Source organism: Myodes glareolus, chromosome 3 (assembly GCF_982192425.1).
Source record: "Myodes glareolus chromosome 3, mMyoGla1.1, whole genome shotgun sequence".
NCBI classification, from domain to species: domain Eukaryota; kingdom Metazoa; phylum Chordata; class Mammalia; order Rodentia; family Cricetidae; genus Myodes; species Myodes glareolus.
Genome location: NC_142028.1, coordinates 127553055 through 127567714, shown reverse-complemented (window position 1 = coordinate 127567714; position 14660 = coordinate 127553055). Strand labels below are relative to the sequence as shown.

General features: G+C 48.1%; 1 protein-coding gene across 7 annotated transcripts in view; it reads right to left on the bottom strand.

Annotated features, from left to right (window-relative positions):
* Whrn (whirlin) overlaps positions 1 to 14660 on the bottom strand; it is an 80400-nt gene that overhangs the window by 25693 nt on the left and 40047 nt on the right. For 3 of the 7 annotated variants that reach the window (XM_087904951.1, XM_087904950.1, XM_087904952.1), the window contains exon 4: positions 5963 to 6034. The exons of the other annotated variants lie outside the window; for them this stretch is intronic. In XM_087904951.1, coding sequence (XP_087761077.1) covers positions 5963 to 6034 — 72 coding nt within the window. The remainder of the gene's footprint in view (positions 1 to 5962; positions 6035 to 14660) is intronic. 7 annotated transcript variants of the gene reach the window in all.

The following is a 14660-nucleotide window of genomic DNA, read 5'->3' as shown; positions in this document are numbered from 1 at the left end:
CCCTCACCACTCGCTCACCGACTAAACCCGGCCATTCTGTCTCTCTGAGTTCCTCACACCGTCCCCACCTCTTCTGCCTCCAGCATCAGCTGACCATCTCGCGACACTGCCCACCCTCAAGTTCCCATTGTCATCTCAATTTACAGACATTTTGGCTTCCACCCAGAAGTGAATGTAACAAGACTGGAGATGTGGCCTTGTGCCCCCAGCCTCGATGGAGTGCTGAGAAGACATACTATGAGGGGCCTCTCACAAGAATGTTTCTCGTCCATCTACACACACACACACTCACACACACACGCACGCACGCACGCACGCACGCACACCCACACGCACACACACACACAGCCTCCTTTATGGATTTGCAATATTTGAACTAACCAGAAGCTATGATGGGGGTTTCTTGTGCTTCTGTGTAGAAAGGGAGTCATCAGCAGAAACATAATTTTTTTTTCAGGCTGTGAAAAATGTTCATTAGTGTAAATAACCTTCTCAAAGGCCTTCTAAATGATAATGATCTCATAAAAGTTTTTACTCAAAATTTCAAAAAAGGAGGAGGAGAGAAGACATAGAGACATGCTAGAGCCAGTGAAGCACACATGCAACCAGTGCCTGGGCACTGAGGCAGGAGCATCACCAGTTTCAGGCTGGGCTGGGCTGACAAGGCACCATCACAAAGAAACAAACCAGCCTGTCTCTCCTGGGCTTCACGACCCATAGTGACTCTATGCACGCTGATGATAGGGCTTGAAGAAAGAGAAGCGAGAAGCTGGGGTGGGTAACAGAGGCTCTGAGCTCCCTTAGCAAAGGTTGTCGGCAAAGAAGCTTGCCAAGAACTCCATCCCTCATGCAGAGCAGAGAGAGACAGGATCGTCATCTTGGGACAGGCAGGGAAAGGAACCAAGGACTTCCTGCTTCCAGCCCCTTATCCTTCCCAGGGCTGAAAGGTCTCGTGGAACCCTCTGGGGCTCTACCAGCAGACTTTGGGGCCCCAAATGAGGCCCAGCTGATTACAGTGTCACCACAGTTAGCATCCCCATTCTATTAAGGAGTTTTATTGCAATTATGAATCTTTAATAGTTTTCCATGTAAGGTATAAAAGTTTAATGGCCCCCACCCCGCCCACCCCTTTCACTACAAGTGAACAATGCAGTTTTAATGAGACAACATCAGCTTTTCCCAACAGTTCGGAAGTCGGCAAACCTTGCCCGTACTTAAATGAAAGACTGGGGTCAGTGTGAAGTTGGGGTAGGGGTAAGGACCAGGATGGAAGGGGCTGGTCACACGTTGAGCCTCTATTAACCTGGATTCTGCCCAAGCAGAATCTACCGAAAAGGCAGTGGGTGGTACGGCAAAGTCCATTCAGGCTCAATTCCAGCTTGTGGCACCTGCTCCCTTCTTGCAACATTGGCAGATCTGTAGTCTCCATGTGGAGGCCTGATCTAAGGCTTCAGGGCATCATGAGAAACCTGAGATCAGACGTGGGGATGGACTCACCCACAGTCAGAATGGATCAAAGTCAGAGCTTGTGCCTTGAGGTCATTCCTAGGGTCTTTCCAGAGACTAACCCACATTGAACTGGTGAGTGTCCGACTGGGGTCAGCCGCCCACTTTGTTCAGCTTTGACCTTAAGCCCACCACCCTAGACAAGTAAATATCAGATAAGGGTTCCTCTTTTCTAGATGAGAGCAGTGAAGATCAGAAAGGTAAAAGCACTTGTCCAAGAATGCCCAGCATGCCGGTGGCAGAGCAGGACGGCCCCAGACGGATGACTCCTACCCCAGTGGACCATCAGGCCATGGAACACTGCAGCTCTGTCGACTTGGGCATCTGACCTCATCACACTGGACAGGAACACCACGGCATGCTCTAAAGGTAACTGCTGCATTTATGGTTTAATTTTTTTCACTTTTATTAAACATAGATTCTTTTTTCATACAATATAATTGGAATAGCCTCCCCCTTCCTCTTCTCCTCCTAGTTCATCCCAGCATTTACCTTTAAATTAATTAAAATTAAGAAAACTGAAAGCCAGTCCCCAGCACAGAGTCTTTACTTCTTTGACCACCCGTTAACAATGACTGCTTTAATAAACTGAGCTCTTCCAACCAAGCCCTTCCCCAGGGTCTTTCTGTGAGCCTGCTTTTCCACCAGGCTCCCCAGCTCCCAAGCCCTGGCCTCCTAACCCACTGGCTGCTGTATGGAGGTTTGTTTTCCCCACAGGGCACCAGCTTCACTCTGAATGCAGTTACAGTGTGTCTAAGGCCGGCCCTGGGGCTCCAACCTCACCCACCTGTAACGCTGTCCCTAAGTGATCGTGCCACTCCTTCCTTAATAGTGCTCTGTGCCACACGTTCCTGACTCCACATGAATCTTAGCTGGTATTCCGTTCTGCAGTTCCCACCTCGGTCTTTCAGTAGCACTCTACTTCTAGCTTTCTATTGGTTAGCACGCTCTACTTGCTAGCTTTCTATTGGTTAGCACGCTCTGCTTGCTAGCTCTCTATTGGTTAACATGCTCTACTTGCTAGCTTTCTATTGGTTAACATGCTCTACTGGTTAGCTCTCTATTGGTTAACACTCTCTACTTGCTAGCTCTCTATTGGTTAACACGTTCTACTTGCTAGCTCTCTATTGGTTAACACGCTCTACTTGCTAGCTCTCTATTGGTTAACACGCTCTACTTGCTAGCTCTCTATTGGTTAACACACAGAACTCTTGTTCCTCAAGACTACATGCTGGTCCTCTGTTCCAGGCCCTCTGCCCTCTACTCTTCACCCGAGCCCGCCTGCTCAAACAGCACTGCCTCGGAGACAGGAGTCACTGACATCCTCCTAGTTCCTGTCGCCGTCTGGTCACGCTGGATGGGAGAGTTCAAAGCCAGGGTCCTGCACCTTTGGGATGGTACCACCCAAAAAATGCTCAACAGAGCCCTGGGATGGGCAGCTACATGAACTGAGAAATGAGAGTCAGATCCAGGCCTTGGGCTCCTGCAGACAAGCATGGGACATTTTCCTGTTGTGGAAATGTTGGGTTTGACAAGGCCTGGACCTGTGAGAGACAGGGACCTGAAGCCCAGCTCCACAGAGTGAAGCAGGGAAGAGTAGCTGAATTCTCAATCACAAAGATGGTAGAGGCAGAAAGACAGATCATAAGTTTGTTTTTGCTGGAAGCACAGACAGGGTTCTGAGAAACGGAATTTATTGTGAATCACCTTATTCTACAAGAAAGGAAACTGGGGGGCTGGGAGATGGCTCAGTGGGTAAAAGTGCTCGCTACCCAAGCCTGTCAACTTGAGTTCAAGCTCTGGAACTCACACAAAAAGCTGGATGTGGTGGCGTGCAAAGAAAATGGAGAAGGAGAGGCAGGAATTCCCGGTAAGATCTCTGGCCAGGTAGCCTAAAGTACACACCAAAGTGGCAGAAACAAGAGAGACCCTGCCTCAAAACAAAGTGGGAGACTCCATTTATCCTCTGGATTCCATATACACAGGTATGTGTGTGCCTGCATTCACACACATGTATGGAGGGAGAAAGGAAGGGAAGAGAAGAAGGAAAAAGGAAGGAAGGAAGGAGGGAGGGAGGGAGGGAGGGAAGGAAGGAAGGAAGGAAGGAAGGAAGGAAGGAAGGAAGGAAGGAAGGAAGGGCAAAATCTGGAGTAGGAGGTGTGGGGGCCTGGACTTCCAGTCTTCTGGGGCAACTGACCCAGATGCGGACTCACATTGGAATTCTCAATGGATTCTCAGTTCTCAAGTTCAAGTCCACAGCCTTCACAGACAAATAGTGACCAGTCAGAAGATGCAACAGGAGGAGGAAATCTCACTTGTAATATCAACAGAGACAAATCTTTAAGAACAGGTAAGAAGTACCATATGAAGAAGACTTGGAGCCATTCTACTTCAAAGACAGGAATTCTGTGCTGGAGGGTTGGGCACTGCCCGTTCGCAGCTCTTTGCAAAGGCAACCTAGTAAAAACTGCAGCCCGAGTTCATCAGGAGTTAACATGAAAGTTCATGTGAAAAAATAAAATCATACTTGAAGGGCCTTCCACCTTCACTGCAGAGTTGTGGCACAGTCATTACTGCTTAGAGCAGTCCTTGGTCTACTAAAGAACAGCAGAGGAGTCACCAAGGTCCCCAGCACGTCTGAGCAGATGGAAGTGTTATTTCCCCAGGCTGGTCATGGCAGGTGGTACGCCCATGCAGAACTGTTGTGCTGACCCTCTCAGCAATGTGTGACGCTGTGTCTCAACAAATATGTTAGAAAACAATGTGTCAAAGGAAGAGGCTGTACGGTGTGTAGTGTGCTTCCAACTCTGAGACACTGTAGACAGACAGGAAGTTGGAGACAGACAATGAGATGATCAGAGGGGCTTGGAAGCTGGGGAAGGGAGGGGACCACACTGGAAGGCACTCGAGCATCTGTTCCCATGCAGGAGGCCCTGGGCTGCACTTCCCGTGCCACAGAAACTGAAACAGGCGAGAAGTAAGGGCTGGAGGTGAAACTCCACGTCCCTGCAGGGAAGGAGCACCGCATAGCTCTGTACTGCAGGCCCAGTTTTCTCTAAATCTTACCCCTTAAAATAAACGTAGTAGTTTTTCAAAATAAATTAATTAGACAGGTAGTGGTGGTAGCGCACATCTTCAATCCCAGCATTTAGGAGGCAGAGGCAGGTGAAGCTCTCTGTGAGTTTGAGGTTAGCCTGGTCTACATAGAGAGAGAGTTCCAAGATGGCCAGGACCACACAGAGAAATCCTTTCTCAAAAAACAAAAAAACAACAAAATAATTGTATTAGTCGGAAATATTTTAAAGTATAAATAATAATATGTTTACTATTTTAAAATTAAATTATTTTCAATTAATTAATTACCTTTTTTTTAAAGTACTGAGCACTGAACCCAGATACTCATGCATGCTAGGCAAGCGCCCTACCTCTGGAAATATAGTTTCTCTAAGCTGCCCAGGCTGGTTGGAATTTGCTATGTGGGCCAGGCTGAACATGAAATCTTCTTGCTTCATCCTCCAGAGTAGCTGTAATTACAAGCCTATGCTCCCAGGAAGGCAGTTTTTATCTTTAGATTTTAAAAAATAAATAAAAATTACGGTATCTGAGGATGATCCGGGACTGCAGGAATTAGAGGTGTGACCACCATGACAGGTGTAGCAGTGCTGGGAATCACAGCCAGGGCCTGCATCCTCGGCAAGGACTATGCCACTGAACTACTTCCCTGACCTCAGTTCTGCAGACCTAGAGGTCAGACATCTTATAGGGAAGAACAGAGGCCATAGCCTGAGTCTATGGAAGCCATACCACTACAGAGTCTGGGGGCACAGTCCACCTTAGAGGAGAAGGCATGGCAGCGGACAGCTTCACGGTGGCAGGAGTGTGCAGCCAGGACAGCCTCCTCCTTACATCATAACAGAACAGACAGCAGAAATGGGACAGGGAATGGGACTAGAATTTTACATTCAAACCATGAAGAATACAGAGCCTAAAGTTAGGGAGGTCTGAAGGGTGGGGCCCTCATCCAAAGGTGCCCTTCTAGGAAGATAAAGAGACAATAGAATCCCTTCTTGGCCACATGGGGACTTGGGGATAAGCCAGCCACAGAATCAGACTCACCAGGAGCCAAATCAGTCAACCACACTAACCTGGCACTTACCCACCTCTATAACTGCATGAGGCAGAAATGTGTATAATATATATCCAGGAAAGGCCAAAGAATGCTTAAATTGTGTGTGTCTGTGTGTGGTGGGGAGAGGGGATCCAAAACTCTAATAGCAAGATTTACATAAAATCACAAAAATGACAAAATGGCCCTTAAGCAATGAAAACCCCACAGCTTCACTGATAATAGGAAAACTGAACAGTAAAACTATACCAAGATATAATTTATAGCTCATCCCACTGGAGAAAGACTGAACAGGCACTTGCCAGACTGGAGAAACAAGCAGACTCTCACATGTCCTACTGGGAATTCAGGATGGTGTATCTTAGAAGCTCCTTTCCAGAATTTTCTCATGAAAACATACTTCTAAAAAAAAAAAAAAAAACCACATAAACACATGGTCGCTCATTGCACCAGCATTTGTACTTGCAAAAATAAAGAAAACAAACTAAATATTCACACAGAGAAGAATGGCCAAATAAATCATGTGCAGAACTATAGCTATAAAACAAACCAAAAATGTCAGACACGATTTCCTGAGTAGTGCATCAACAGGCCAAGTGCTAAGGGCACCTACGGCTCACTACCTTTTACGTAAGAGATAACAAAAGCGGGCGTGCAGCAGGCGCCACAGGCGACGCCTACATATAATACACACACACACAGAGTACTGAAGACAGAAGGGCCCTGGCTGGACTTCCTGCTTTAGCTCTCTGTCGACACTGTTAGGAGACAGAGACGAAAACACATAGAAATATTTGGAAATGCAGCAGTGTGAATTGTACAATCCTAGAGAGTTCTTAAGTGTTGTGTGTTTGAGTATCCACATGCACGTGCACATGGAGACCAGAGGTCAATGTCAGCGTCTCCCGCAAGTGCTCACCGTACTCTCTGAGATGGAGTCTCACTGAGCATGGAGCATGTCATTCTGTAGATGGCTAGACAGTGAGTTCCTTGGATTCCCTGCTCTCTGTCCCCCAGTGCTGGCATTGCAGCCTCGCTGGCGACATTCAGGTTTTCTGTGGCTATAACCCATGTCTGCTTGTGCAGAAACACTTTGCTTGCTGAGCCATCTTCTTCACCCCACACTATTTCAAGGCAAAACACTTGTGAAAGAAAAAGCCTTCCAAGTTCAGGCACAGACTGTTTCTGCGCTAGGTAGTTAGAAAGGCTGTGGTCCTGTCCTTACAAGTGCATTTCACCCAGCTGTCACCAGGAAGAGAGCAGCACACTGAGGCCGACACTGGACGGCGCAGAGTAGGGAAGAGTGGAGCCAGGGCCTGAGCTAGAACAGGGGCAGGATGTGCAGCATGCTCTGTGAGTGACCTGCAGCTGCTGTAACAAGCCATTAGAACTCCGCTTAAAATAACACCGCTTCATCATCACACACTTTCACTTTAAAACGTCTAAATGTTTATTTATTTCTTCCTGTTCACACACTCATGTACCAGAATGCATGCTTGGCGGGCAGAGCACAGCTTGCTGGAGTCAATGCTCTCATCTCACCACGGGTTCTGGGGATTAAACTCAAGTCATAAGGTTTAGCTGCAAATGGCTTTCAACTGCTAAGCCATCTTGCTGGATCTTTTTGGGAGGGAGCGTTCGGGGAGAGACCTGAACTCGTGTAACTCAAACCTCAAAGTCTCTAGGTAACTGAGGATGACTGTGGTTTGATGGAATTACAGGTGTGTGCAACTATGACCAATATAATGATGCTGGGAATCAAAGTCAAGCATGACGCCACTGTACTACATTCATGACCCCAGTTTTGCAGACCTAGAGGTCAGAAGTCTAACCCATACCCCATTACTCTAAAAGCAAAACACCAGAAAGGCCACATTCCATTCTACAGAGTTGGGAGAACCCAGCTTGCTTTATCTAAGCTTCTAGAGGCCGCTCACAGCACCCGGCTGCTCCACCCACAGAGGCAGCATCTTCAAGCCAAGACCTCCACACTCCATGGCTTCTTCCTGGTTCCCATCTCACTACCAGCAGGCTCATCTGGGATCATCGGCAACTCAAGGGCAGACGGGTGGCAGCTGAATTCCACCGGGACCTTAACTCCCCTGGCCACATAAACTTAAACATTCAAGGGTTCAGGGCACTAGGGTGTAGATGTTTTCAGGGTTCATTGCTGTTGTCTGTGATTTGTTTTGGTTTGAGAACTGATAAACTAAGATTCATTGGTATCAAAATTATTACTATTCTAGTATTTTTCCCAGTGTAAAAATGAAACCTAATTCCTGCCTCAAAAACAATAAAACTTTCTTTTAAAGATTTATTATTATTTTTATTTTTTATCATATGTCTATGTGTGGGTTAAGTGTATGGAGTGTGGGTGCCCAAAAGGTCCATAAGAGGGTGTCACATTCCCTGGGGGTGGAGTCACAGTTGTGATTGTGAGCCAGTCAAAGTATGGTTGCCCAAGCAAGACCAGTCTCATGACACCAGCTGGCATACTAGCATGAATGGGGGGAGGGGGGAAACTCACCCCAAACAAAGAGTTACAGGCAATTAAGGACTTCTGAGAGATGGAGGATCAGTCTTCTCCAGGTATGAGCCCCCTGGTGGGTTAGTTAATCCCAGTCAGGACAAAACACCCCTCCCCCCCCACACACACCATTAAATGAACTCAACAGTATGGCCATGAATTTTAGGAGTGTGAATACAAGGGAAGAGTTAGAGGAGAGAAGAAGAGGTGGGGAAAGGACGTAAATACAGCACTCATATATAAACTTCTAAGAAAAATAGTTTTTTAAAGGTGAAGAGGGAGTGATCAATGGAGACCCTTGATACTGACCTCTGGCCTTCACTTACACAAGCACATATGTGAGCACATCTACAAGCACCTGCAAACACAAACACACACACACACACACACACACACACACACACACACACACACACAGTGCAGGAGAATTGTCTGTATTCTGTCAATCATGTTTTAAATAAATGCTGATTGGTCAGGCAGAAAGTATAGGTGGGAAAACAAGACAGGAAGTAGAAATGATGCAAGGAGAACAGGAGAATTCTGGGAAGGAGGAAGTTGATTCCTCCCACTCCTGTCCAGGCCACCGAAGCAGCAGGATGTGATCTGCCAGCTGGAAATGGTACAGAGTCATATGGCTAAAATAGATCAGAATAATGGGTTAATACAGGCTACAAGAGTGGACAGGAAGCCTGAGAAAATGGGCCAATCAGCCCTACTGAAAAAGGTACTGAGCCACATGGCTAACATAGATCAGAAAAATGGGTTAATCGAGATGTGAGAGTTAGCCAGTAAAAGGCTGGAGCTAATGGGCCAATCAGTTTTATAAGTTATAGAGATCTCTGTGTGATTTTTTTCTCAGGGACTAAATAGCTGGGGTTCTGGGGAAGACAGAAACCCCAACAAGCAGCCTGGCCCTCATGTTACACACACAGACACATACACAAACACACCTCAGGATTATATAGTAACACCTGCACCTTTCTGTTTTGCTATCATTTTGTGACAGCTTTCCCAACAGAGGAGGATCTCGGTGCTAGATTTTTGGGAAGGAGGGCACAGCACTTTAGTCCATTGTTACTAAAGTCTTAGAGTGTTTTTATTATATTCTGTGCAGTCATAAACACCTGGAAGGAGTTTCCCCAAGACTGAGGTACAACTGTCCCGGTGGACAGTGGACACATTACTTCTGAACTTGGGCTTTTATTGCTGCTAACATTGCTCATCTCAATGTAGAGTTGCATTACATAAAGAGAACTGGGAAGAAACATGCCCACCTATTCTCCAGTGTGAGTCCTGAGTTGCAAATTCTGGGACTTTCAAGTTCATTTTCTATGATCTCCAAATTGTGTATGTCAGATCCAGAGAAAAATCCAGCTCGCCAGCTCCTCAGGAACTTGTGAAGCCAGGTCTCCTCTACCACAGGAGCCATTTCCTTTGCCACTGGCAGAGGAACAAATGGCACAGCAAAGGGCATGCTGGCATTCCGGCCCACCCTCCCCTGAACTTCTCCAGCTCATGGGTCCAGGCACGTCTTTTCTCCTAGAGCCCTGCTGTCCTCGCTCAGGCCGCTCTGCGCCCTCTCCGTCCTGGCCCTTGGTCCTGCTGTCCTCGCTCAGGCCATTCTGCGCCCTCTCCGTCCTGGCCCTTGGCCCTGCTGTCCTCGCTCAGGCCGCTCTGCGCCCTCTCTGTCCTGGCCCTTGGTCCTGCTGTCCTCGCTCAGGCCGCTCTGCGCCCTCTCCGTCCTGGCCCTTGGCCCCTCTGTCTTCATCCTCATCCTCTCCTGGCCAAGTCCAGCTGCTGCTCATGTTCAGCCCACGGCTTTCTCCCCCTGCTCTGGATTCTTCCAGATGCTTGTGGCTGTGCTCTCCCTCATATCTACAATAAAACGTTTCAGCTTAACCATACTTTGTTGCGGCCATGTTGTCAATTTATACATCTGGTGCTGAAACCCTCAGTTTGTATTACATACAAAGATCACGTGGCCAAGGATGATGTGCTGGTTTGAATAAGGCTAGCACCCACAGACTCGTATATTTGAAATCTTGGTCACTAGAGAGCAGCACAATTTGAAAGGATTAGGAGGTGTGGCCTGTTGAGGAAGTATGTGACTCGGGGGTGGGCTCTGATGTCTAAAAAACCCATGCCACGCCCCGAGTTTCTCTCTTCCTGTTGCCTGTGAATCTGGACATAGCTACTTCTTCATCATGTATGTCTGCATGCCGCCATGCTCCCCACCATGATGACAATGGACTAAACCTCTGAAACTGTAAGCAAGCCCCAATTAAATGTTTTCCTTTATAAGAGTTGCCATGGTCATGAAGTCTCTTCACAGCAGTAGAACACTGACTTGGACAGATGAGAAGTAAAAAGATTCCAGAAGAAAAGTATAAGGTCTGGGGGTATATGGCTTAACCAGCTGCCATTTTCTCATCTTTCAAAAGCAATTCCCTGTTTTGAGGTTTTGGGGAAGAGGAGCCTGCTCTGCCTCCTGCCTCCTGCTTAGCAGGAAACATACCCTCATCCATGCCGGAAAGAGCCTGTTAGCTGTTTGGGCTAAATCCCTCCTGCCCTCCACTGGGCTTTGCGGCCCCCACCAGCCTTTGCGGCCTGCAGGCAGGGAGAAGCTGGGATGTGACGTAAGCTCCTCTGTGACGTCCCTCTGAGGTTTCTCTCATTTTGTTGCTCTTTTGGAAAAACCCTATTTCAATTAGAAACAGCTAAATGCTTGACTTCAAGGGAACAGTCAGGCCAATAATGCAGCCATGGGATGGGATATTATTACACAACTCTTACAGATTGTGCTTAGGGGGCTTAATCAGGGCACATGGGAAGACACAGTGGAAGATGTGAGACACAATACGGTCGGCAGAGCTAATTAATCCATCATCTGGAATGTATACAGAGAAAGAGTGGAAGATGCTAACGGATGACAACTGCCCAATCGAACAACGCAATACCACCGTGTGACAGTATATTATTTAGTCATAAAAACGAATGTTCTGACACAGGCTGCATTATGCTAAGTGGAAGGAGACAGTCCAAAGATCACCACATACTGGGTATTCACAGACATACAGTACCCTGGGGAGGTGGGATCCATGGCTCTAGGGGGGAAGGGATTTTTAGGGGGAAGTTTTTGAAATGTTCTACAATTTGACTGTACAGTACAAGCTGGCCGGCTGCATCAACCAAACTCTGGTCTCATGTGCACACACATGCACATACATTTACAGATGTGTGTGCCTACATGTCCCTCATGGCACCCCAAACTCTGGTAGCCTGGCTGCCTTCCGCCTACCAGCCTCAGCTAACAGCTCCTGGGGCTGGTGTCACCTACCCTGCGCTCCTCCCTGCCCCTTCTGCCCGCCTGCTCTAAGCCCTGTGCACCCTGCCCCTAATGTTCCTCCGTTAATCTTTTCCTTCATCTCTCTGCTTGTGAATCTCAACTCCATATCTGACCACTATCCACACCACACTGGGCACCAGCTTGGTTCTGCACCTGCTGTCTAGGCATTGGGCATGCAGATGGCTGTCACGTATTGGTTCACCTCATGGCCCAGCCACACAGACACTTTCTGTGTATGCCCGCAGTGGGCTTCCTTATGTGGTTCTCCTGAGAATGACTCTCAGTCACTCTGCCTGTGTTCAAGCCTGGCTTTGCCACGTCTTAGTTATGTGACATTGGGTGAGTCACTGGGCCTCTCTAAACTTCACACTGGTGGACAAAGGATGGGACCCCTTACCTCACGCTTGCTGTGGGGTTAATGGAGTCGATGTTGGGAAAGTGGCAAGGACAGGGTCTTGGCATGATAGACATGTGGGTTCTGTCAGGTCCCGAAGAAACCTGGAACAAGGTTTACTTAGTACTTGTACCTCCTGCCAGCCCCTCACCCCACGCCCTACACTAGACCTCTCCAGCCCAGGGGCTGGGCTTTGATACCCTTCCTCCAGTTTCTCTTCAGATACGTACTCTCTTGGTACTCGGCTCCTCTCTTGGTTTTCCCTCCTCTTATGGCCCTGTTCAGTCTAGACTTTTCCAGATGCCTCTGGTTGACAAGAAAAATCTTCTCTTCAACCACACTGGGGAAGTCATGTCCTCGTGTTCAGTCAGGTTCTTCGGGGATCACAGTATCACACTAACGGTGACACCTCTCTAGACACCCAGGCCACTTAGTCCTCTTTCTATTACTCATTCAGCCAGAAGCAATTTCCAAGTAGAACCTGCATTTCTGCAGAGTGTCCCCTCCAAGCACTGAACTGTCACTGTCATGGGATTAGGTGGATGGGCCCTGCGGCCAGGGATATAGCTCAGTTGACAAGGCACTTCCACAAGCCCTCGTGCATTGTGAACACAACTGGGCGCTGGAGTGTGGGTACACCATCCCAGTATAATGTGGAGCAAGGAATGTCAGAAGTTCAGAATCATTCACAGCTGCATGGTGAGCCATATAGAGGCACAAGACCCGTCTTTGAAAACAAGAACAAAACACAGAAGTTGAGCCAGGTCCCATCCTGAAGACATGGCAGATAGACCAGCATCTCTGCCTCAGGCCCCCATTCTGCAGAGGACTGGCAGGGCAGAGAGCTGAGGTGGCAATGCAGCATTCTTCCCTGTAAGGTGCAAGGCTAAGACAGTCACTGGTGACAAATGTCAGTGTGCCCACGGGCAGCCTGCCGTCATTGGGACTGGGTCTGAATTCAAAGAAACAGGTCAAAGCCCTGCTCAGTTAATAAAATGGTGACCTGGAGCCTTCCCCTTTGGAGCAGGTTTCTTGTGGGCGGAGCCTCTAGAGCCTGTCTCTGCTCCACTCACTGGTTAGCAATAGGCTCAGGGCAAGCTGCTGGATGGGACAAAAGGAGGCCAGGGCCATCAGGTCCTCCTAGGGCTGCCTGAGGGCAGCAGAGACACTCAGGGAAGGCACATGGAGGGGCGTGGCCTGCAGGAAGAGGATGGGAGGTCACTTTTCTATCTTAGTCTTGAAGATGCCAGCACTGTCCCTGGGGAGACACAGCCCACAGGGAAGCGTGAGGCAGAGACATCACAAACAGGGTCAGAAACCAGGAGTCAGAACCCAGCCATCTGCAATGGAAAGTCCTGCATGCTGACAGCTACTTCAAAAAGGCACCATGGTGAGAACTGCTAGAACATCCTAGAAGGGCGTGAGAGGACCGAATCCGACCCCAGTGTCTCTGCCTACTAGCTGTGTGACCTTGAGAAAGTTGGGAAACCTTTCTGCGCTTCCTTTCTTTGACATAGCTCGGGCATACAGATGATCTATTTTTCTTTTCCTAGGTGTGAATAATTGGTGTCATTCAAGAAATTGGTTCACTCATTTTAAGTTGTGGAAAGAGAGAACACTGTTTGCAAAATGCTCTTAGACTCCCAAGAATTATATAAACATTAGATGATTATTTCTGTCATCTTACTTATGACTGCCATAAAATCGGATAAATTCTTTAGCACTGCCAAGGAATCCATCCCAGTATGTTCTTTTGAGCTGAGTTTTTAAGCCATCAGGAGTTATATAAACGTGAAGATGGTATGTGTATTATTTTCATTATGATCATTTAGAGACGGTTTCTAGGGCACCTTCACGTCCTCTGCAACTTCTCTCTTAGTATCTGGCCACATTTGGGTCCCTGGGAGCATGTGGCAGAAAGCCCATCTGAAGGACCTTCCTTTAACAGCATCATCTGGTAATAATTACACCCTTCTCTCACCCGGAGGAAGAGAGAACAGCCATGGGCTGTCAGGCTCCTCTGCTCCAGGGCTCCTCTTCCTCTGGCCTCTCTCAGCTCAGGTGTAAATGAATGAAGTTGGAGGCCGAGATGTGAGCCTGACAGGCCTCAGTCACTTGTCTTCTACCCTGGAAAGCTCCCAGGGCACCCGCAATGAGCAGCCGTGCTGTGGGCGGCAGTGCCAGGCAGCCTGCTTTAGCAACAAAGCAATCGGCACCGAGGAGCAAGGGCAGGCTGTGCAGTTTGCATCCTATGTGGGCAGTAAGTTTACTATGATGGTTGATGAATCTTGTTAACTTGACTAGACTTAAATTCCATGAAAACATACCCCTGGATGTCGAGAAGGTATTTCCAGAAAGTCTAATTGAGGTCATTCCATGGGCTAAAGTCCCAGGCTGCATCCTGCCTGTGGATCCAATGTGACTGGCTGTCTCACACTCCTGCCCACCATGACTGATTGGCCATACCCTCAATCTGTGAACTAAAATAAGCCCTTTCCTAAACTGCTTTGTTTGGGCAGCTTGTCATAGCAATGAGAAAAATGAATGAATACCACGTCCATCAACATGCCAGCGCTGCTGTGTTCAAGCTGGGGCACAAGGGAGACAGGGCTCAAGATCAGAGCTTGGTCAGGTCCTGTCCTGGCCACAGTCCTTCCTTTATTTCCTGGGCACCAACTCTGTGCAGCTGCTCTGTTGTGGGCAGGGGCATCAGGGAGAAGTGCACCCTAGGCGCCACCTCACATGGCCAGAGCTGGGACAT